The 25,161-nt window shown below is 37.5% G+C and overlaps 3 protein-coding genes and 1 long non-coding RNA gene across 7 annotated transcripts in view; 2 read left to right on the plus strand and 2 right to left on the minus strand.

The window, feature by feature from the left end:
• LOC127836864 (uncharacterized) overlaps positions 1-4,207 on the minus strand; it is a 17,394-nt gene extending 13,187 nt beyond the window's left edge. For both annotated transcript variants that reach the window (XM_052363502.1, XM_052363501.1), the window contains exons 1-2: positions 4,143-4,207; positions 3,486-3,579 (exon numbers count right to left, since the gene is read on the minus strand). In XM_052363502.1, the coding sequence (XP_052219462.1) occupies positions 3,486-3,569 (84 nt within the window). In that variant the 5' untranslated portion in view covers positions 3,570-3,579; positions 4,143-4,207. The remainder of the gene's footprint in view (positions 1-3,485; positions 3,580-4,142) is intronic.
• Positions 1-25,161, minus strand: part of LOC127836879 (uncharacterized) — a 339,553-nt gene that overhangs the window by 23,809 nt on the left and 290,583 nt on the right. The window lies entirely within an intron of this gene.
• The window catches only part of LOC127836871 (spermatogenesis- and oogenesis-specific basic helix-loop-helix-containing protein 2-like), a 45,835-nt gene continuing 32,786 nt past the window's right edge, over positions 12,113-25,161 (plus strand). The window contains exon 1 of one of the 2 annotated variants that reach the window (XM_052363515.1): positions 12,113-12,368. Coding sequence is in view for 1 of the 2 variants with exons in the window: in XM_052363514.1 (XP_052219474.1) it covers positions 12,332-12,368 (37 nt within the window). In the remaining variant the exon portion in view is untranslated. The remainder of the gene's footprint in view (positions 12,369-25,161) is intronic. The other variant, XM_052363514.1, reaches the window with a different exon arrangement.
• Positions 14,457-15,071, plus strand: LOC127836889 (uncharacterized). The gene is made up of 2 exons (XR_008028983.1): positions 14,457-14,662; positions 14,825-15,071. It is a non-coding gene; the product is annotated as an uncharacterized LOC127836889 (long non-coding RNA).

Here is a 25,161-nt window from a genome sequence, read left to right on the forward strand (position 1 = left end):
TTCACTGTGGCGTCAAGGCGCAATGAATCCGGCCCAGCTATGTGACGTTAATATTAAAAAACCTCAACTCATATTATGGCACGCATAATTAGACTGATTCTGGTGAAGATGATGTACCATATAAAGCTTATTTAAAGGTAGTATATACGTATAACATAATACACAGTAAACGAAGACAGTCATCATCGCAGTTTTCATATTGAATGGGTATGGATGTTAATTAAAGTCCTGTCTGAAACCCCAGCTAAAGACATTATTAGCATACTATTTTAGGTGACATTCGGAAGATATACATATGAAAGCCGGCTTGAGACTCGTTTAAAACGCACAGAAATATAATACATACCTCACTTAAAAGAACTTCAATATTATATACAATATGTATGTTCTTCTGTTTTTGACTTCCAGTCTCTGATTTACCTGAGAGTGACGACTGTATGGACTGATGTGTCTGGGAACGCTTCCAGTCTCTGATTTACCTGAGAGTGACGACTGTACAGATTGCTGTGTCTGGGAACGCTTCCAATCTCTGATTTACCTGAGAGTGACGACTGTACGGACTGATGTGTCTGGGAACACTTTCAGCCTCTGATTTACCTGAGAGTGACGACTGTATGGACTGATGTGTCTAGGAACGCTTCCAGTCTCTGATTTACCTGAGAGTGACGACTGTACAGACTGATGGGTCTAGGAACGCTTCCAGTCTCTGATTTAGCTGAGAGTGACAACTGTACGGACTGATGGGTCTAGGAACGCTTCCAGTCTCTAATTTACCTGAGAGTGACGACTGTACAGACTGATGTGTCTGGGAACACTTTCAGCCTCTGATTTACCTGAGAGTGACGACTGTATGGACTGATGTGTCTGGAAAGACTTCCATTCTCTGATTTACCTGAGAGTGACGACTGTATGGACTGATGTGTCTGGGAACGCTTCCAGCCTCTGATTTACCTGAGAGTGATGACTGTACAGATTGCTGTGTCTGGGAACGCTTCCAGTCTCTGATTTACCTGAGAGTGACGACTGTACGGACTGATGTGTCTGGGAACACTTCCAGTCTCTGATTTACCTGAGAGTGATGACTGTACAGACTGATGTGTCTGGGAACACTTTCAGTCTCTGATTTACCTGAGAGTGACGACTGTACAGATTGCTGTGTCTGGGAACGCTTCCAGTCTCTGATTTACCTGAGAGTGACGACTGTACGGACTGATGGGTCTAGGAACGCTTCCAGTCTCTGATTTACCTGAGAGTGACGACTGTATGGACTGATGTGTCTGGGAACGCTTCCAGCCTCTGATTTACCTGAGAGTGACGACTGTACAGATTGCTGTGTCTGGGAACGCTTCCAGTCTCTCATTTACCTGAGAGTGACGACTGTACGGACTGATGGGTCTAGGAACGCTTCCAGTCTCTGATTTACCTGAGAGTGACGACTGTACAGATTGATGGGTCTGGGAACACTTCCAGTCTCTGATTTACCCGAGAGTGACGACTGTACAGACTGATGTGTCTGGGAACACTTTCAGCCTCTGATTTACATGAGAGTGACGACTGTATGGACTGATGTGTCTGGAAAGACTTCCATTGTCTGATTTACCTGAGAGTGACGACTGTACGGACTGATGTGTATGGGAACACTTTCAGCCTCTGATTAACCTGAGAGTGTCGACTGTACGGACTGATGGGCCTAGGAACGCTTCCAGTCTCTGATTTACCTGAGAGTGACGACTGTACGGAATGATGTGTCTGGGAACGCTTTCAGCCTCTGATTTACCTGAGAGTGACGACTGTACAGACTGCTGTGTATGGGAACGCTTCCAGTCTCTGATTTACCTGAGAATGACGACTGTACGGACTGATGTGTCTGGGAACACTTCCAGTCTCTGATATACCTGAGAGTGACGACTGTACAGACTGCTGTGTATGAGAACACTTCCAGTCTGTTATTTACCTGAGAGTGACGACTGTACGGACTGATGTGTCTGGGAACACTTCCAGTCTCTGATTTACCTGAGAGTGACGACTGTACAGACTGCTGTGTATGGTCACACTTTCAGTCTCTGATTTACCAGAGAGTGACGACTACGGACGATGTGTATGGGAACACTTCCAGTCTCTGATTTACCTGAGAGTGATGGCTGTACAGACTGATGTGTAGGGGAACACTTCCAGTCTCTGATTTACCTGAGAGTGACGACTGTACGGACTGATGGGTCTGGGAACACTTCCAGTCACTGATTTACCTGAGAGTGACGACTGTACAGACTGATGGGTCTGGGAACGCTTCCAGTCTCTGATTTACCTGAGAGTGACGACTGTACAGACTGCTGTGTATGGTCACACTTCCAGTCTCTGATTTACCTGAGAGTGACGACTGTACAGACTGCTGTGTCTGGGAACACTTCCAGTCTCTGATTTACCTGAGAGTGACGACTGTACATACTGCTGTGTATGGTCACATTTCCAGTCTCTGATTAACCTGAGAGTGACGACTGTACAGACTGATGTGTCTGGGAAAACTTCCAGTCTCTGATTTTCCTTAGAGTGACGACTGTACAGACTGCTGTGTCTGGGAACACTTCCAGTCTCTGATTTACCTGAGAGTAACGACTGTACAGACAGCTGTGTCTGGGAACACTTCCAGTCTCTGATTTACCTGAGAGTGACGACTGTACAGACTGATGGGTCTGGGAACACTTCCAGCCTCTGATTTACCTGAGAGTGACGACTGTACAGACTGATGGGTCTGGGAACACTTCCAGTCTCTGATTTACCTGAGAGTGACGACTGTACAGACAGCTGTGTATGGGAACACTTCCAGTCTCTGATTTACCTGAGAGTGACGACTGTACAGACTGCTGTGTCTGGGAACACTTCCAGTCTCTGATTTACCTGAGAGTGACGACTGTACAGACTGCTGTGTATGGTCACACTTCCAGTCTCTGATTTACCTGAGAGTGACGACTGTACAGACTGCTGTGTCTGGGAACACTTCCAGTCTCTGATTTACCTGAGAGTGACGACTGTATAGACTGCTGTGTATGGTCACACTTCCAGTCTCTGATTTACCTGAGAGTGACGACTGTACAGACTGATGTGTCTGGGAACACTTCCAGTCTCTGATTTACCTGAGAGTGACGACTGTACAGACTGCTGTGTCTGGGAACACTTCCAGTCTCTGATTTACCTGAGAGTGACGACTGTACAGACAGCTGTGTCTGGGAACACTTCCAGTCTCTGATTTACCTGAGAGTGACGACTGTACAGACTGATGGGTCTGGGAACACTTCCAGCCTCTGATTTACCTGAGAGTGACGACTGTACAGACTGATGGGTCTGGGAACACGTCCAGTCTCTGATTTACCTGAGAGTGACGACTGTACAGACAGCTGTGTCTGGGAACACTTCCAGTCTCTGATTTACCTGAGAGTGACAACTGTACAGACTGCTGTGTCTGGGAACACTTCCAGTCTCTGATTTACCTGAGAGTGACGACTGTACAGACTGCTGTGTCTGGGAACACTTCCAATCTCTGTATCCGTACACCCGATGCCTCCTTCTGCCATTTGTAGAATGCTGGAAGTAACATAAGTTTAAGAAAAATATCTAAGTTTGCTTAGACTGCATGTATGTGTTTTTATAAGCGTTTAAATTTTGATAACCTCGCATAAAACGTCTTAAAACGTTAAAATCGCGCAAACAATTACTAGGTCGAATGGCATATCATAAACACTATAGAATACACATTGTACTATTTATAAAGAAGCATTAGAGGCAACTTTCTTCCAGGTTTATATTGAGTATGTGTGCCTATGAAATACTGAAAAAGAGCGGCGTTTCATGTGCGTTTCATCAATCGAGTCTAGACAACAAAGTCCTGGACGTATCTATGAACCTGAGGTTCGAAGCCATCCGTTCGATAAAGCACTAGAAAAAACATGACTTACACATAACAAAACTAACATATCCGTCTCGAATAAATAAAACAATTTTCAAATCAGAAGCAAACTGTATATACAGTTTGAATGCGTGTATCTGTTAAAAATAGTCAAATGTTTTGCACTTCGATTTCAATACCCATTCAACCAAAATGATAAATTATAAATGCGTTAACAAGTACATTTTCGAGTTTAACTTACTGTCTCCTGCCACGACGATTTCATCAATATGAGAACAGTTCACAATAACCTCATATAAATGTCACAAGGAAACCAACTTTGAGGGATAGGTTGAATGGAAAAATCCAACTACTTTTGATGTCATTAACACTCGAAAAGAATTTCCGAGTATCCATAATGAATTAGTGATTCTTTAAATAGATGTAATGTAAACGATATAATTATAAAGACAAGATGAACAAATAAATCACTTAGCGATGAAAATGTGAAGTGTAGCTTTAAAGGGGCGTTTTCACAGATTTTGGAATGTATTGAAGTTTGACAAAAATGCTTTGTATTAATAAATGTAAACATTGGAATTTAAAAGCTCCAGTAAAAAAAAAACAGGAATAAAGTTAAAAAGAAACAAAAAAGTAACCCTCAACTGAGCTCGAACCACTGACCCCTAGAGTAAAAGTATATCGCTTAGATTACTTGGCCAACCGTCCTCTCACTTTATATTATAAGCAATCCTCGTAGTATCACAAATAAAAATACAACGACAACAACAGAAATGTCCAAATTATTTAATCGTTTGCATCAAAATGCGTATATAAGTGGTTATTGGTTGAATAAAAGACTTCCGGATAGAAACAAGAATTCTCGACTGGTTATGTTTCTGTTGTATCGTGAACACGTGTTTACATTGTGTAGTTGTAACGTGTTTACATTGTGTAGTTGTCACATGTTTGTATTCATTGTGTAGTGGTCACGTGTTAAAATTATGTAGAGGTCACGTGTTTACACTCTGTAATGGTCACGTGTTTACATTGTGTAGTGGTCACGTGTTTTCAGTCATTGTGTAGTGGACACGTGTTGACATTTTGTATGGTTCACGTGTTTACATTATGTAGTGGTCATGTGTTTACATTGTGTAGTGGTCAGGTGTTTACATTCATCGTGTAGTGGTTACGTGTTGACATTATGTACAGGTCACGAGTTTACATTCTGTAGTGGTCATGTGTTCACATGGTGTAGTGGCCACTTGTTTACATCGTGAAGTGGTCACGTATTTACATTGTGTGCAACTACATGTATGTTCTCCTAATTAGACAAAAGTTAGAAATTTTCTTTATTATATATAACGGCTTATAATCAATCCTGCCACTCTATTTCACTTCGTAAATGTGTTGTTCTCGTGGATTTGTGAACCTGATGGATCTTTAGCAAATAAACTATACAAAGTAGTGTAGTTTGTTACTAAATCCGAATAAAGTAATGCATCTATATTCCCGTGGGGGACTTCAAACTGGAATCAAACCCGGGAATATATACTTTTATTGTAATTCATGATTCGTTACTATTTGACTGGGCAATTCAAGATTCAGGTTACCGAGGAAGGGGGGTCATAGTGCACGCCCCCCCCCCCTCCTTATCTTTACCCAGACAACCCAAACCACCCCAAACCTTGTTAATTATATATGTCTTATATAAGAAATCCAAATAGAAAAAAAACATATATGGTTGAATAGTACCCAAGACCAATGGATAAAGGCACCGATTCATTGCATTAAAGGGAAGGGGGCGGATGAACCCCGATGGTTATTCTTATCTGATCATAATCATTAACACCCTTAAAGTGCACTATCACGGACATCGGACATGTAGAACACACTTACGGCTTACAGATTCGCAGCAAGCAGCCTGTTGATCCATATTGTCTAAACATGCAACCGTTTTTGGAGCACCGGGGCAAGCACAATAAGTACCCTATATCGGTGTATAGACATGTTTGCAGGTACAATAGGTGGAACTTGCAGCTGTAAATCAAAATTACTCCCAACTGGCATGAGTCTAATGAGTTATTAGGTAGGAGTGCTGGGACGCACTCCGGGTCCTGTCATAATGCAGCCTTACGCTCCGATGGACCTTAAGAACTTTGAAATACATTTAAGCCTAGTATATTATCTTGAGCATTCATTACACCGCTTTGAAAACATAATTGTGCCGTCGACCGCTTCGTGTTGCTACTCAGCAAATGTGCAATTATGTTACACGTATAACTCTTTCAGTGCTGGAACCGAATTTTGAAGGCCTTTGCAAACAGTTTGGATCCAGATGAGACGCCACAAAACGTGGCGTCTCATCAGGATCAAAACTGTTTGCTATTCTGATAGTAGTCTTTGAAAAAAATCGAAGAAAATGCTTATTTTAGAAATTCAGCAGACGACATTTTAGCAGACGACACATTTCCCAGCATGCAAGGGTTAAAATCGGCTCATTTACAACAAATTACTCATACAATTTACAATAACCTACATTTGCATTTGGCTAAATCTATAAATAAGTAAAACTGAAGTTAGCAATTCATGTACATGTAGATCTACTGAAAAGTAGTTTATATAGGTTAAATAAGATATTTTGATCATGGATATACCTGTAATTTTGCAATATTACAGTGTAATCGAACCGTATTTCTTTTTTAAATGTCTGAACCTGCACAAATCGGCCCCGTGTTCACAAAGCGATTTTGCAATTGAAAATCGATTTTAACTGACATCGATTTTCATTTTTGCCTATCAACTACAATGGAAATCCATTTTCAATGACAAGCAAAATCGATTTTCGATTGCAAAAAAAAATGTTTTGTAAACACGGGGCCTGGTTTAGGCGAGATCGTTCGACGATCTTGCATACATTGCGAAAGAATTTTAACCGAATACAATTATATCATCTCGACATTCAGCATCCCGTTTGGGGTTTTCCGGTTCGATTTAGGATTCCGTAAACGTATGCGTTATTCGGGCATGTGCCCACCCGTTACTTGTAACTCGTATATCTATATATGATCTGAGAGAAGTTGTCATTTCATACCATATTTTTATTAAACGAGATCAGGGATTTTGATAGTCAATGAGCCTTTGTCGAGCTTATTCACAAATTTCATAGACGAGTTTAATAAAGGATCGTATGAAATCACAACGAGTTTCATGTCATTTTTATAACATGCAATTGCATTTGAAAATAGGAAGAAATTATTCATGCAAACGTCATGATAACAAAGGAATGTTTTTAACATTTCTTGACGTCACTTGACGCTTTGACCTCGTCAGCCCCCAGTGGTTTCAAACTTCTGTCAGCGAAATAACGTTACGCGTTTGATCAGTCAAACATACAAGTACCCCATGGAAAGGCTTTTAAAGCTATATTTTACATTTTTAAAGGGATCTTTTCACGGTTTGGTAAATTGACAAAATTAAAAAAAAGTAGTTTCAGATTCGCAAATTTTCGTTTTAGTTATGATATTTGTGAGGAAACAGTATTACTGAACATTTACCATAGTCCAATATAGCCATTATATGTATCTTTCGGCGATTTGAAAACCTAAAAATTATAAAGCGTTGCAACGCGAAACGATTGAATAATTTGGAGAGTTCTGTTGTTGTCGTTAAATTTACGAAACTACGAAGATTGCTTTTATAAGTTATAAAATACTTAAACTGTGTATACCCGGCGGAATGCGTTTTTACTTCAGACTAATTCCAGTACTCTGGGGGTCACTGGTTCGAGCCCCGGTACCGGCTACTTTTTTTCCTTTTTAAAATTTTATTCTTGATTTTTTACTGGAGCTTTTAAGATCCAATGTTTACATTTATCAATATAAAGCATTTAATGACAAACTTCAAAATATGCCAAAATCTGTGAAAAAGGCCCCTTTAAGATAACAATTATTCAAAATTATTATATAAGATCGAAAACAAGTTGTTGCATATAATGAAATAAGATATTATTTTAATTTCACAATAATTAAGAAAAAAATATTTGAATAAATATAACGATTGGTAATAAGAGTGAAAAGTATTTGTGGTAATCAATAATAATTTAACTTTTTCATGAATGCTGTCTGGATTTGATATTGTAACACAAAGGAAAATGTGAAATAGTATAGCGAGGTAATTGTTACCGGTTTGCACTTCCAAGAAAATATTAAATAGCCCTATTGTTTTTGCAATACATACATACATTGAATATGCCACTGATCGTCCGCCTCACAAAACGGTGAATAATGGGAGCAGTGACTTAATTGCGAATGCAAAAAAAGAACACCAAAGACTATTGCCGTCTTCCATCTTCATGAAACTTGGTCACAACGTCTGTCTCCATAATATATGTCAATATCGGTTGAATTTAAAACTGGTTGGCGTTGTGTTTATAACACTTTTACTGGGTTGAATAACATAAAAAGCTTGTGAACACATTCAATATTTATCGCCCATTCTTTAAAAAAACTTTGCCAAACTATTTGTCCAATTGATATACCAACCTTGTTTAATATTGGATCATATGTGATAAAAATAGTTCAAATGAAGGCAAAAGCTTGCGAAAACAATAGAGGTCATACCCATTACACAATCTTAATGAAACTTGGTGAAAAAAATTGTGCTATATATATATCTCGGTCGAATTTAAAACGAGGTAGCGTAGGGTAAAAACTAGGTCACTAGGTCAAATTTTAACAAAGCTTGTGAACACTTAAGATGCAACATTTATTGTCCGATGGTCTTCAACCTTTATCTGTATATTTGTTCTAATTATTTCTCATACAAGTGGGATATGGTACATGTCAACGGAAAACATGGCCGCCATGAGGGGTGAAGTGTTCCTTATTTATATTCGATCTTCATCAACCTGAATCTGTATATTAGTCCGAATTATTTTTCCGACACGTGTGATTTGGTATGAGGGGTGCAGTTTTCCTTAAGTGACTATATTGAAACCATTAAAACAAGCCAGAAGTCGCGTGCTTTACCAACTGAAACGTGCTGAGAATATCAAACGTTGTGTTCTTATGTTATTCTTCATTGAGCAACAAAAGACTGTAAGAAGAACTATTATTCAGTAATTGATAAGTAGCCCCGTCTGTTTCTATAAGAAAATGACTGTCACGGACCTCAATCTACCGTGTCATATTCGATTCATAAAAGTATTTAAATAAAACTGCAAAAATAAATATTTTCCGCACTTGGCTAACCAGTATGTGCTTATGTTTGCAATTTTTGTAAAATGGAAAGTTGGTATTTCCGGGAATGATTTCAAGCTTTTGTGGAAACGCCAGGATCCATAAACGCGTATCAATATTGTATACCAATACATTTTGTTTTCTTTTGGGCGGCACAGTTGAACCAGATGTTGAATTCCATGATCATCCTATGAAATGAGTTGAAAATCCGCATTAGAAAGTTTAGTGCTGAATCATATTTTAAGAAAATATTCGAAGCTTGGCTTTGAGTTGTTAGAGGACATTATTAAGTGGTTTGCACGTAAATAATTGATAGACAACAAGTGGGATAGTGGGGACTGAGCACATGCAAATTAAGAAACATAATACATGTACTTCTACTTAAAACAATGACGATTATTTTGGAGAACACTTATAGCTCGAGAAAACGAAACACCATCAAACTAGATTTCGTTGAAGACGAGTTTCGGTTAAATAAGGAAAATAATTTAAAATATTTGTATAAGTACAACAATATTCGGTCCAATCATATAGACGTCATTCACTTGAAGTGGCCTTTTCACAGACTTTGGCATGTATTGAAGTTTGTCGTTAAATGCTGATATTGATAAATGTTAACGTTGGATCTAAATAGCTCCAGACGTAACGTCAAAAAGTCCGACTACACTTTGTAACATCAAAACGACGTCAAAACGACGTAAAAAAATTAACAACTCGGCGTGAATTCAACACATGACGTTTGACAACGTCTCGATATATTATGTTATATTATCAAACTGCATTTACAACGAAAATGACAGTCACACAGTTAGTTTTTAACGAGCATCCTTTGACATGTTCATACATTCGAGTATTGATGTGTGTAGATATTCTGGTACTTTAATTATATCTTTGCTACTGTCAATCTGTGCGCAAATGTATAAAATTGATGCTGCGGGAACAATTGCGTATGGACTCCTTATCAAAGAGTATCTTTTTTCTCCGACTTTGTCTGGAGTAAAAGTCTATCGCTTAGACCACTCGGCCGTTTGTGCTCAGACAATGAGGGATGTATTCTTTACTTTATATAAGCAATCCTCGAAGTATCTCAAAATAGTATCTCAAAATATAACAACAACAGAACTCCAAATTATAAGTTTCAGGTTTTTAAATCGTCAAAAGATGCATATAATGGATATTTTAGAGCATGGTAATGTTCAGTATTACTGTTTCCTCACAAATATCATAACGGCAACGAAAATTTGCGAATCGAAACATTTTTGTTCTAAATTTTGTCAATTAACCAAAACGTGAAAAGGCCCCATTAAGTGGTTTGCAAGTAAACAATTGATAGACATCATGTGGGTTCTTGGAGAATGAGTACAAGCCAATTAAAAACATAATACTTCTACGTTAAACAATGACGATTATTTCGTAGAACACTTATAGCTCAAGTAAACGAAACGCCATCGAAATAGATTTCATGGAAAACGAGTTTCGGTTTAATACGGAAAATAATATAATATATGACATGTTCATAAGTGAAACAATATATTGCCCAATCCTATATACGTCAATCACTTAATGCAACAATCCAAACGACTTGATGTCGATGACATCAATCGACATGACTCATGTAATTATTCACTAAGCGCGTGATTCGTGTGTGCGCATGCACAGGTCGTCAAAACTTGAAGGCTTATTTCATACAATTATTGCCGCTCGGCATTCATGCTTTTTCAAATTGCATTGACACGTCAGCACATCCCGTTTGGGGTTTGCTGGTTCCATCTAGGATTCCCTAAATGCATGCGTAATGTCATGCATGTTGCTACCGAAATTAGTTTGTAAAAATGGCCGGTCTATGTCATGTACATTTCAATAGTATTACAAATTATCAATCGTTAAAAACTATAACTATTTGACTGTTGCGTTATGAGTTTTTTATTTTTATATTTATAATAAAGAGCAACAACAACATTAAACCCGTTTCACTTAGTAGAATAATTGAAAATATGCATATATAAATGTGTTACTCTGCATATATTTTTCTATAGACAATCATATTGAATTACCGAACAATTCGTAATTACTTGTATCGAGATGCTTTACTTTTTATAAACTTTATTAATTATTTATATTTGAAATTTCGTTGATTGAACACAGCGGATGAACACGACCGCATGCGTCTGCGTTAGATTAATTTGTACTTCACAACCCGTGGAATGTTATCTAAAGAGACATGGTTCGTATGGCATTATTGGTTTGATACATGTGGTGAATAAACGAACGAACGGGCGAACGAATGAATGAATCCGATTTATGGATTATTGCATCGCAAGGGACAAGTGATTGACGATGGTATATATAAGCCTCGTTCTGGGAAAACTGGGATTAATGCATGTTCATAAAGTCAGCCCAGATTAAACTTTCCACCTAAACTTGATTTTTCTCTTAGAAGAGCATTCCTTTAAACGAAATATACAAGAATAGCGGAAAGCCTCGTCTCTGATTAGCTTGTGCGTACTGCACAGGCTAGTCTGGGAGGACGTTATAAGCACGTGCAATAAGCCCAGTTTTCCCAGACATACGCCCATATAAGTTAGTATCGAAAAGATCTAATGGGATTTTAAAGAGAAATTCACAGAGTAACATAAATGTATGTACATTTTAATAATGTTACTATGTTCGGTAGTCTTGCGTTGTGATCCAGTTTCTGTCGTGTATTGCATGGCGCTTAATACGTTTACTTAAGTTAATTTTAAATCCTCAAGCGGCTGTGTGATATTTCTTAATAGCAATTTAGTTGAGGAAAAACGTGTGGCCCACAGCACTTCACATTTTAACTTTGCGCAGAGATTTCACTAGAACCAGCATAACTCGATCATATTGTATGTGAGAGCATGAAACGAACGCTCGGCGTGGAGATTGCTTATTCCCAGGTGAACTTACAATAACAAGGTCACAATTAATGTATCTTTATTTAGCCGCATTCGTGAGTGGTTTAGCCGATGACGACAAATTCCGAGCACATCCAAGTCTTCGTGCGCTCTGTGGATCCTCATGAAGCCCCCAATTGTCGTGTGGCGCACGTGCTTCTGCACCCGGCTAATGATTGGTCCGCACTTTCAGGGGATTCCTGAAACCAACCAACCAGAACATTCAAATCATAACGAGAGTTTTTTCGACCAGGTAAATGAACCAGAATGCAACTTGACAAGAGCAAATAACAATGGATTCTAAAGACGTGTACCAATGTTTAGTGAATTGTAAGTTTTGTATTATCGATTGTTTTCTGTAACAATTATTGGTATGCAGTCAACATACATTGATATAAGTTTATAAGACAGTACATGTAGATTTAAACCGTGCATGGTAAATTTCAACGCCAAATATATAAAGTCGTAATCATAGTTTGAAAATAATGAAATTACAATTTTAATTTAGGTGACAGATTTGAGTTTGCATAAAATAGCCTTTTAGAGGCCAGTGCAAACGGACGCATGACGATCAAAGACGCGATGGTAACGCATTCTAGTTCAATATCCGTGGTTTTATGGTCGCGGCTAGATTACACCAATTCCCATAGCGTCCCATTTTAAAAGTGCAAACTTTGAAAATATTTCCTCGCCTTTCCCATACATCAACTTGCCAAAGCATTGCATCATTTTTTATGATGGAATAATAACTGCAATACAAATGTTTCCACCTTGCAACTTGTAAGAAGTAAATCTTAGCAAAATGCACAGTGTTTTTGAAGTTTTATGTGGACAAAAGACCCATATACAACAGAAAACGACCCCATCAGTATATATTTTAAGATAGCCTCTGTCCTAAGGCATTAAAGTACTCCAGACATATATAGGTTATTGGAAAAAATGGAAGACATTTTATAGATTGTTGAATGGCTTTTATTCAAGAAGACCAAAGGAATTTTGTAGAAATATTTACATTCTATTGGACCTTGGATTTATTGTGATTTAACCTCAATCAGGTCCATAAACATGCACAAGATTGAGTGGTTAGATTAACCACACCAAGCTGGACTTTTATATTTAAAATGCTGATGTGTAACATTTTCCAAATCCGTCTATAAAACTTGTGTAATAATGCCAATTAATGGTCGTTTCTGGTGTTTGACCAGCTCCTATGTGTAAGAGGTCCGATGATTTTTTACCAATACAGTCAAGTTACCATTACCACATCAGTAGCGGAATTAAGTTGTTCTGGTGAAAAGCAATAAATGTTTTGAGACTTTGTTTACACCAGTTTGATTAAATATGACATTTGCTTACTGATTCAGCACATAGTCTTATTTTTAAACGCAGACAAAATGTATTTGTGATACATTTTTTTCGCCGCAGAATTCATGCATAAACGGATAAGTTGTAGCCATAGCGGATCACGTGACTCAGCGATTTTCCTTGTCCAATTGGGAAAAGTACCCGTACCGGTCTAATTGGGAAAAATTGAGTCGTGAAAACCTCAAAATTGGGAAAAATCGAGTCTTGAAATCCTTCAATTTAGATAATCGCGTCGTGAAGTTTGGGTCTTATTGAATACATTATACAGTTCAAACTTAATTGAACATACCCATTAAAATAATCATTTGCAGGCATGCCTTAATGACCATTACTTAAAGTAATAAAGTTGATATAAATAACAAAATATTATATAGAAGACACAAAATCAATTACTAGTTGTTTTAATCTCTAATAAAGCAATGTCTCTCTCTTTCATTTTTTTGAAAATTTCAACAATCTTTGATGTTTGATCATCACTCAGTTGCTGGCATCCCTCTCTGCACAGCATCATTAGAGCTGTCAATGTGTCCTGTGATAGACGGTTCCGATTGGTCGTGCAAAGATTGTTCATTAGACTGAACAACCTTTCCACAGAGGCAGTGCTGGAGGGCATTTCAAACTACGATAAGGTTTCAAACCGACGTCAAACAGTACGCTGGCTGCCTGACAAAAGAACCGCAAACAGTAACGACTCTTTTGATTGAACGCGCTGAATAATAAAACCCGATATTAATCGAGCTCGTGGTTACACACAACTATACGATTTTCTTTGTTCGCTCGCCGAAAGTTGGGTTTTGTTACGAAACTTTCTATCGTTCTGAGAAAAAATTCGGACGCCGATTGGGATTTTTTCAGATGCCGATTGGGAATTTGGGAATTTTCGCTCGATTGGGAAAGTAACGTTTACCGGTACTTTATAAAGAAGGAGGAAAATCGCTGTGACTGAAACCACTCAGGGAGGGGGGCATCTAACACGCCATTTGAACTGCCCAAACATGAAATGTGTTGTTAACAATTACTACGTTAAATTGCCAGTTATAAATTATATTTTCATTTTTAACCAGGTTTTCCGAAGGAAAAAACTGGTTATTAGATTGGCGAATGCGGGCGGGCTGGCTGGCTGGCTGGCGGGCTGGCGGAATAAGCTTGTCCGGGCCATAACTATGTCATTCATTGTCAGATTTTAAAATCATTTGGCACATTTGTTCACCATCATTGGACGGTGTGTCGCGCGAAATAATTACGTCGATATCTCCAAGGTCAAGGTCACACTTTGAGTTCAAAGGTCAAAAATGGCCATAAATGAGCTTGTCCGAGCCATAACTATGTCGTTCATCGTCAGATTTTAAAATCATTTGGCACATTTGTTCACCATCATTGGACGGTGTGTCGCGCGAAATAATTACGTCGATATCTCCAAGGTCAAGGTCACACTTTGAGTTCAAAGGTCAAAAATGGCCATAAATGAGCTTGTCCTGGCCATAACTATGTCATTCATTGTGAGATTTTAAAATCATTTGGCACATTTGTTCACCATCATGGGACGGTGTGTCCCACGAAAGAATCACGTCAATATCTCCAATGTCAAGGTCGCCACGACTAAAAATAGATTTAAAAAAAAAAAAAAATTACAAAGGGGGTTAATTTTTTTTGGTCATTTCAAAAGTTCAGTTTGAGTTTTCTCCCTTTATCAGATTTTTTTTTCACAATGAAAACCTGGTTTTGTGACAATTTTGTCCCTTGTTTGTTATTAATTTTTCTCTATGTGATCTTGTATCCACATTTTACGCATGGTGTTTATGTGTGAATTATCTGTTGAAAATACTAAAAAAATCGAAAAGATATGGGCATCTTATAAACCATGTAAATTGTTTGAATCATATCTAATCATCGATATTGAACATTGAACATAAATAATACTTTTGCAGGCAGAAAGACTACTAAATTGCCTTTAAATTAATGCGTAAACTTCTTACTTACCAACAGAGTTATAGCATGTAGCTGCAAACAATGTTTAACCTCGATTTGGAAACGAGACGCAAGTCAACAAAGTCGTATATACATGTCAGCGAAACATACCGAAATGTTTAAAAAAAAGAGTAGTCTCAATTATGACTCAATCGTTGCGTTTTAAAGAACAGGCTTTGAAGATACGTTGTACAATATCATCTAAAAATATCAGCTATTTATCGCGATACACAGTATTGAACATCAAAGTGATCCGCTATGGGTAATGATCCGGTAATGGTAACTTTACTGTATTTACAGCCTCTATTCAGTCTGTTTTCAGGGCTCGAATTTAACTTTTTTTTCTACTTGCAAAACATTGCGAGCAGCTTTAATACCAACTCGCAAAATCAAAAACTTTCTCGCAAATTCTGCTGCAAACATAATTTAATTTCGTTTTTTTTATTCAACAGTTATTGTGAGTTAACTTTGCTTTATCTTTCGTATTGTTAAATCCATCTGTGGGCAAAAAGAAACTAGTTATTTTTCGCTTCGACGCCATGTCCGTTCAAGTTCAATGAACACGTGTGAATTAGTCGACTGTTTAACGTTCTTTGTACCAATACGATCCTCGTATCTGTACTATAAGTATACTAGTCTATATACAAAGTGCGCGCTTCCGCATACGGGCATGAGGACGTTCTATTACCTCTGGTTTAGTGTTCAGGACGTCGAACGCATTTAGCAATATTACTGTTGTTGTTTTTCACTATTACTTTACTCGCAAAAAATTACTAGTGGTTTAAAACTTAACTCGCAATCGGATTTTTTCACTTGCATTTTGCGAGTGTGCGAGTGTTAATTTCGAGCCCTGGTTTTCAAATTGCAAAAAATAAAAAAAAGGCTGTTCCCCATTGCAAAAAGCAACTTTTTTCCCCAAAAATCTGACCAAGAAGTGCCCTCCAAAAATGCCAAACTATTCCAATAACCTTAATCTGATTCATGACAGGCATTGTCCTTTAATTCTGGGTTTAAGGAGCCACATCTAGGGAATGTCTATTTCTCTGTGGCTCGATTTGTCATTGTCGGCTCGGGTACTTCTTATATGTGTCTTGTTCTGTGAAAGCTGGTCATAATGCATGTGCGTAAAGTGTCGTCCCAGATTAGCCTGTGCAGTCTGCATAGGCTAATCTGGGATGAAACTTTCGCTTAAACTAGATTTTCGGTAGAAAGGGACTTCCTTGAAACTAAAAATACCATTTAAGCGGAAAGTTTCGTCCCTGATTAGCCTGTGCGGACTTCACAGGCTAATCTGGGACGACACTTTACGCACATGCATTATGACCAGCTTTCACAGAACAAGACACAAATATATCCCTGGTACTCTTAAGTTTACCTAAATGTACCCCGGGTATGGAAAATATCCTAGAATATACCAGGTCAATTTAGACTGTACCAAAGTTTTATTTGGGCCCAAAATAAGATGTCGCAAAACGCGCTCAGAATACGAAACAAAAATTTCTTCAAACAAAACCAGACTACATACTTTTTAATAAATTTTTGGGGAGCATATAGTCGCTGCTTCGTGTGTCCGTCCATGTGTCCGTGTGTCTGTCCGCGCAAATTTTTTGTCCGGGCTATTTCTCAGCGACTAATGATGGGAATTCAATGAAACTTAATGGGAAGCTTCACTACCAAGAGGAGATGTGCATATTGTCAGCTGGTTCTGGTCGAATGATTTTTCACAGAGTTATGGCCCTTTGAAATTTTTGAAAAATTTCCATTAACTTTACATATAGTGCAATTCTTGTCCGGGCTATTTCTCAGCAACTAATGACCGCGGAATTCAATGAAACTTTATGGAACTTTATGGGAAGCTTCACTACCAAGAGGAGATGTGCATATTATCAGCGGGTTCTGGTCGGATGAGTTATGGCCCTAACCTTTGAAATTTCTATAAAAAAATTCTTGTCCCCCCAACTACTGTGCCCTCAAGACGTTTTCTTTTATCTGAATATATAGTGCAATTTTGTGAAAAAACAACCTTTGGAAGCATCACCTGTCTCTGACGGTTTCTTGTTTCAGTATAATTTAGATAATATTAAGGCCATTTTACAAAATATGGACATAAATATAAATATCTATTTAAAAGAAACAGCCTACAACAACCAATTTAGCGGTAGAATATTCCTTGCTATATTTTAGTGTAGTTTTTGTACCGGGGGTACATTGAAGTAGTGCAAGAGTCGACAATGACCAATCAAGCGTTACCATGGTATACATAAATTGTTTATCAACAGCTTTTTTAGCTCGACTATTATATATGAAAATATATATAGTAGAGCTAACTTACTCACCCCGGCGTCTGCGTTAACGTGCAAATGTTAAAGTTTTCGTACTACCCCAAATATTTTCTTTGTCCCTTGTCATATTGCTGTATATTTTGAATACTTGTTTACCAACATGGCCCCAACCTATAAACAAGAGCAGACAACTCTATCAAGCATTTTGTCATAATTATGGCTTCTTTTCCACTTAGAATATGTAGCAAATGTTAAAGTTTTCGTACTACCCCATTTATTTTCATTGTCCCTTGATATATTGCTTTGATATTTTGCATACTTGTTTACCAACATCACCCCAACCTATAAACAAGAGCAGACAACTATCAAGCATTTTGTCATAATTATTGCCCCTTTTATACTTAGAATATGCATATTATTGATAAATCTATGTTAAAGTTTGCGTACTACCCCAAATATTTCCTTTACTTGTTACTTGCATACTTGTTTAACCAACATGACCCCAACCTATAAACAAGAGCAGACCACTGTATCAAGCATTTTGACATAATTATGGCCCCTCAGTGTTTTTTTTTAATGAAATATTTGGCGTTATTCGGCCCCATTCCCCCATCTTTAGAGAATATATTTTTCCCCCAAATATTTTAAAAATTCCCCTCTCGGAAGTGTTATTCAATTTTAATCAATACCTCATTTTAATACGTCTTTCGTTACGAATTTACTACAATTTTCCTGAACTGCATCCGCGTTTTTACTTTATTTTAGCCTTTACCGCAAACCGTACGTAGTTCACTATCACGACTTTCGCTTTACGACATCTACAGCAAACCATACGTATTCCAACATGTCGCACAATTACAAAAGCTATCGTTAAAAAAATTGACAAATCTGTTTTAACTTAAAAATAAATTGATATTCTTGTCAAACAAGTACAACTTAAAAGTCAGTCTTCTTCAAATGCCGGCAGTGAAACGCCAGAAACGTCCGGTCAAGAGAGTGTTGAAAGACTGTTTAGTTTGCTCAACCTGCTTTGCACGCCACAGAGAAACAGGCTTGGAGAAGCTACACTGAAGTCCCTGATCAGACTTTGTCTGCACACGGAGAGACTTGGTGAAGATGAGGTCACCAGAATAATTGATAAATTCGCTGAAAAGCCCAGAAATGTTGAACTATGAACATGAACATAACATGTTAATGAATAAATGAGTTTGAATTATGTTTTTCTCCCTCTGTATGGTGAATTATAGTGTTAAAACTTGATTTTGTACTGTTACTAGCTAAGCATAGAAATTTCCCCCTTTTCCCCATTTACCCGCGAATTTTCCCCCTCTCAGGGGACCCGACCCCCTTCCCCGAAAACTGAAAAAAACCACTGCCCCTTTTACACTTAGATAATTGAACATTTTGCTTAAATTGCCATAACTTCTTTATTAATGATCACATTTTATTATTATTTTGACAAAACAACACTTACCTGAATACCACAATGGATTCCACCCAAACAATACCCCACGCCCCTACCAGAATCCCTCCCCCCCCCCCAACCTCACCCCCCCCCCCATTTTTTTAAACATCTAATAAATTAACACATCCGACATTAAACCTCCCTCTCACCCCCCACCCCCCACCCCCCCTACCCCCCCCCACCCCAATTTTTAAACATCATCTAATAAATTACCACATCCCACATTATACCCCCCTCTCACCCCCCCCTACCCCCCCCCCCCCCCCAATTGTTTTTTTTTTTAAAAACATCATCTAATAAATTACCACACCCCACATTATACCCCCCTCTAACCCCCCTACCCCCCCCCCCCCCCAATTTTTTTTTTCCTTTTTTTATTTTTGAAAGATCGTCTAATAAATTATTGAATATGAACAATTTCCCCATGATGGCTTACGTTATACTGTCAAGCACTCGAATAGTCGAGCGCGCTGTCCTATTACAGTTCTTGTTAATAACTGCTTTCAGTAACCAGTATTTTATTGTTATAATTTGATAGATGGAAATATATTTTTATGCCCCCAGAGGGCAGCATAAAGTTTGCGCACTGTCTGTCGGTTGGCAGGCCTTTTCCGCCCTATTCCACGGGTCCGAAATTCAGGCTTTCTACTGGTCCCTACTTTTCCTACTTTTTCCTACTTTTTTTTCTTAACCCTACTTTTCCCTACTTTTTTCTAAAATAGCCCTATTATCCCTACTTTTTCATTTTGCAAGTAAAATAAATAAAATGTGAAATGAAATCTTACATGATTCTTCATTAGATATTTTGCAGAATTTCCATTCGTTATTAATCAGTTCAGATGTGTTTGGGGGATCACCTTGTGATGTCCATCCTTGAAAGCACCATGGCTCCTTGGCTAGTCAGTACAGACATACTGGTCTTTAGGTAAGATAATATCTTTTTACACTGTGAAAATACATGTATGTTCTATTTAATCATAACATATGTGTTTCTTGAAATAGAGGTGACAGATTTGCACGCTTCATCTAGACTTTACACTGCTAAGTTTCTTTTTTCCCTATGATGCTACTAGCTGAGGGAACCCACAAATGCCATCCTGTTTTTTAAACCTTATGGGTTAAATTCGTAATTGCAGATGCTGTTATCCTTTCTTACAAAATACATGTAAGTGTATATGTAAAGCTTGCTTTTCCTAAGTGTCATATTAATCATAAATAATTGTGTATGACCCCACAAAAAAGGGAGGGGGTGATTTGCCATAGTTTGTCTGTCTGTCCATCTGGCTGTCCATAGCCCAAAGTTTGTGTCGCGCAGAACTTTAAATTATAACTGCTAGAGCCATCTTTCTGTAAATAGTTGTCAGCATGTGAACTTGTATACCTGAGTATTTTGATGCAAGTGTATCAGATATCTATGGAGTTATGGCCCCTGATTTAGCAAACGATAGGAATCTTTGTGACATAGCCAAATTGTGGGGGCATCTGTGTCCTATGGACATACATCTTCTTTAAAATAAATAATTAATTAGAATTTGATTAACACCGTGGCATTTGTAGTTTGATATGAGACGCTGCAGTGACCAACTGCTTTGACCAGCCTTGATTTGCTTTGTGTCAATACTATGTTGCAGCAATGACATACTAACAACTTAGATCCATACAATGTTCATTTTAGTACTATAACTAGTCAGTTTCACTGGCATAAAAATTACTCGTAACCACTCTTAATCATTTTTGCAGATGCTTAGTGTACTTGTCAAAATTATTTCAAGTTCTTTGAGTGTGGATGATTTAGGGAACTGATTATTTTGTGATTTTTACAGAAGATCAAGGTTGGTTTTCTGATCAATCCATTATGTTTCTTATTGAGTTAATAAGCAAACAGGTGATCTTGCCATTAATAGTAAAAATATCAACTTGCGAACAAATATTGTTGACATCAGTACACTAGCATCTTGTAGCTTATCTGCTTGTGCATGTTTATTTAGCTAACTGACTTTACAAGTATTAGATGCATTAGTTCTCCTGCATGCTAGTCAATACTAACCAGCCATAATGCCACATGGAAAAACCAAATTTGATGCTTCCTGGCTTGGGAAAACCGACTGTAATGTACATGTACATCAACTAAATACTTGGTGTGGAAAGGACTCTTCCTCTGACTTTGCTGGTCACTGGTTTCTTAGTAAGAAAACTATACAGTGTGGAAATACTGGTGCAACACAAACACTGAACCATGCCCAGGGCCAGAAACACAAAGATGCAGTATCTCAGGCATAAAATGGTTCATGTAGATATTTAAGGCCTATAACTAACAGCATATATTACTTAAATGTTTTGCCAGTGTATTGAAGCGTGCTTATCCTATTCCACTTCATTATGTTGGAGATAGCTTTTTATGGATATTAAATGCTGAGCTTGTGTTTTTTTGCATACTTTTTGCCTAAATGTAACCTTGCAATCAATTATGTTTTTGTAACTGCTTATGATCATGGATACAACACACAATAGTACATGCCAATACTCATGCTTATGTAGTAACTGTTTAGCTCTTACACTTACTAATATGTATGCTTTGAAACTTATTTTACTTAACCCTTTACACCATGTATACTCATTTTAACACCTTTGCAAACGGAATAGACCTTAGTCTCTGTTTGCTTATACAATTATCATAAAATATAATTCTTCACTATTTCCTGTGATGAAAAAAATTCTTTGTTTTAGTACTAGTGCAAGAATACTTATATATTCATAGTGGGTGAATTTTGGTAAATATTCATGGAGGAAAGGGTTAATACTAAGGGCTTTTGTACTTTGCTTTATAAGATTAAAAGTGTATGTTTTGAATGGCATGTTTATTATTGTACTATTTCATTGTGTAAATTGATGTTAAATGAGAAATAAAAATTTCAGGTGCCTGTATTTCAAGGATGGGCAGAACAAGGCATTCTCACAGCATCAGATGGACTAGGATATGTATTAATTGAACGGTAATTCCAGCTGAAAAAAAGGTAATAATTTTCTTATTTAGCCCTACTTTTTAACAGTAAAAATCCTTATTTTGCCCTACTTTTTGCTTAAATCTTGCCCTACTTTTGCCCTAGTTTTTTGTGGGGAGGCAGTAGAAAGCCTGGAAATTCTGCCCCATTCCCAATGCAAATCTGGTTGTTTTTTGCCCAGTTGAAAAAAAATTCCCAATTCCAAAAAAAACCAAAAAAAAACATTTTTTTTTTAAACCTTAAAATATACAAGTTAACCTGACTCAGTGTAGAAAATTGAAAAATATTGCATAAATAAATTCTCTGTTGCCTTGAATTTGTTTTAAAAACAGTAAAATATGTTAAATTGATTATTAAAAACTTTCATTATTTTCTCCAAAATCCGGCGTTTCGCGCATTTTTTTTCCACCTGAAAAACAGGCCAGGGCCTTTCCCCAAAATCAGATAAAAAACCCTGCACTTATCACACATGTTCATAATATTTTGTAAAATTTTAATAATATGTTATCAAAATAGTCGTTATTTACCAATTAACGGCTTTTTTGAAATATTAGAAACACTATTTACACGCGATTATTTTTCCCAATTGAGCCAGTTTTGTGATCAATTTTTTCCCAAAATGGGGTTTTTCACGACGCAAAATTCACAAAATTCCAGTGTGGCGTTTTCCCAAAATGGAGCGGAAAAGGCCTGGTCAGTAGGTCTGTCTGTCCATCTGTCACACTTTTCATGTCTGCTCTCTAATTCAAGTAGTTCTCATCCAATTTTCACCAAACTTGGTCAGAAGTTGTTTATAGATAATGTCTAGGCCAAGTTCGAACATGGGTCATGCTGGACAAAAAACTAGGTCATGGGGTCAATTAGTGCGTTTCAAACATTCAGCATGGTGTTGGCTCTCTAATTCAGGTAGTTTTCATCAGATCTTCCCTAAACTTGGTCAGAAGTTGTATCTAGAATGTTTACACCAAGTTTGAACATGGACTATGCTGGGCTAAAAACTAGATCACAGGGTCACTTAGTGCGTTTTAAACATTCAGCATGGTGTCCGCTCTCTTATTCAAGTAGTTTTCATCCGATCTTCACCAATCTTGGTCACAAGATTTATCTAGATGATCTCTAGGCCAAGTTTGAACACATGCCATGCCGGGCAAAAAACTAGGTCACCGGGTCACTTAGTGTGTTTTAAACATTTAGCAGGACTTTGTTCGCTATCTAATTCAAGAAGTTTTCATCTGATCTTCACCAAACTTGGTCATAAGTTTTATCTAGATGATGTCAAGGCCAAATTTTAACATGGGCCAAGCCGGGCCAAAAACTAGTTCATGGGGTCAAAACTAGGTCAGGGATCACTAAGTACGTTTTAAACATTCAGCATGGTGTCAGCTCTCTATTTCAAGTAGTTTTCATTCAATCTTCACCAAATTTGGCCAGAAGTTGTATCTAGATAATTTGTAAGCCAAGTTATAACATGGGCCATGTCTTGTCAAAAACTAGGTAACGGGGTCACTTAGTGCGTTTTAAACATTCATCATGGTGTCTGCTCTCTAATGCAAGTACTTTTCATCCGATCTTCACCAATCTTGGTCACAAGTATTTTATCTAGACGATCTCTAGGCCAAGTTCGAACATGGGCCATGCCGAGCCAAAAACAAGGTCATGGGGTCACAGTGCGTTTTAAACATTTAGCATGTTTCAACCATATACCGTAGCGTTTAAAAGGGGGTGGGGTGGGTGGGTGTTGCATCGATTTGCCTTTGTCCTCCTTATGTTGCCATCACTTGAAAGTGTGTAAAGATTCTCGCCCGAGTCGCCCTCTCAGCCGACCCTGTGGTGTCCGACTCCTGTATCCTGAGAAATTGCATTTGTTAAAAAAATGGCCTGGAAAAGGTCTGATCATTCCTCATGAAATATATGCTTGGGCAATTAATATAAAGATTTGAGAGAAAAACCGCACAGTTAAGTCACTAACATTCTAAAGAGTAGAAATACAATAATTTTTAATGAATAAGATTGCCCTACCCATGTTCATGCCCACTTCTTTTTCTTTAGTAGTGATACAAGTCCATGTAATATAGATCGTTATTTTTTAGAAGAGCCACCAACTATCAGAAATGTGCACTTTTCAGACATGATTAGACATGTACCGTAATAACTTAATGTTTTCAGGCACTTAAATTATTTTTGTTGGTATCAGAAAAATATTAAAAATTACAGGTGTCTGAAAATTTAGAGACAAAAATTAAGGCCACGACTTTTTTTTTTATTGGTTTACAAAAATTATTTTGAAAATGGTCCATCGGGCGGTCGAAAAAAAAAAAAAAAAAAAAAAAACATCATTGGAAAAAAAAGTTAATACTAATAACATCAGAACAAAGACGACATATCTTTTATAACCTTAACACAGAGACAAAAAATCAAATTATGCAATAAAACACATCTATATCTTCAAATGAAATGAGTCCTAAAAGCACCTTTTGTAACATCAGGCAATTTTAAACAATCCATTACATGACATGCGTTCTTCTCCCATTAAAACGAAAAACTGCGCTTCATTTCCATAATTCGATGCGCACCATTACGCAATGCGATGCCCGTTGCATAAATCTTATATAAGATAAACTACTCATACACAAATTACCTTACTCGACTTATGAGATCGTGCATAAAAAAAAATCGAGGTAGATCGATCCATGCGTCGTCGCGGTAATGTTTGTCAAAGTTGTTGTTGTCATGAAAACTCGTTGATTTACAAAGCAAAACGTCTTATTTGAACTGACGCGAATTAATTTAATCATATTTGTCAACTTCGCTTTTGCTTTATTTTGATAATTTAATCCAAAGTTTAATGTTATCAAGTGTTTTTTTTACTGGAATTGTAAACAAGGAGTCAGTTAAAGTCTTCCGAAAATGTGCAGCCTGTGTGAATTGACAGTTTGACGTCATCAAAGGAAAGCCGCTTTCTGTCGGAAGCAATAAAGCGACAAATTTCGCGCCGAAAATATTGGCTTCCTTTGTCTAGCAATCAACATGCCGGACCAATC

The sequence above is a fragment of the Dreissena polymorpha genome, chromosome 7, assembly GCF_020536995.1.
Source record: "Dreissena polymorpha isolate Duluth1 chromosome 7, UMN_Dpol_1.0, whole genome shotgun sequence".
In the NCBI taxonomy this organism is placed as follows: Eukaryota; Metazoa; Mollusca; class Bivalvia; order Myida; family Dreissenidae; genus Dreissena; species Dreissena polymorpha.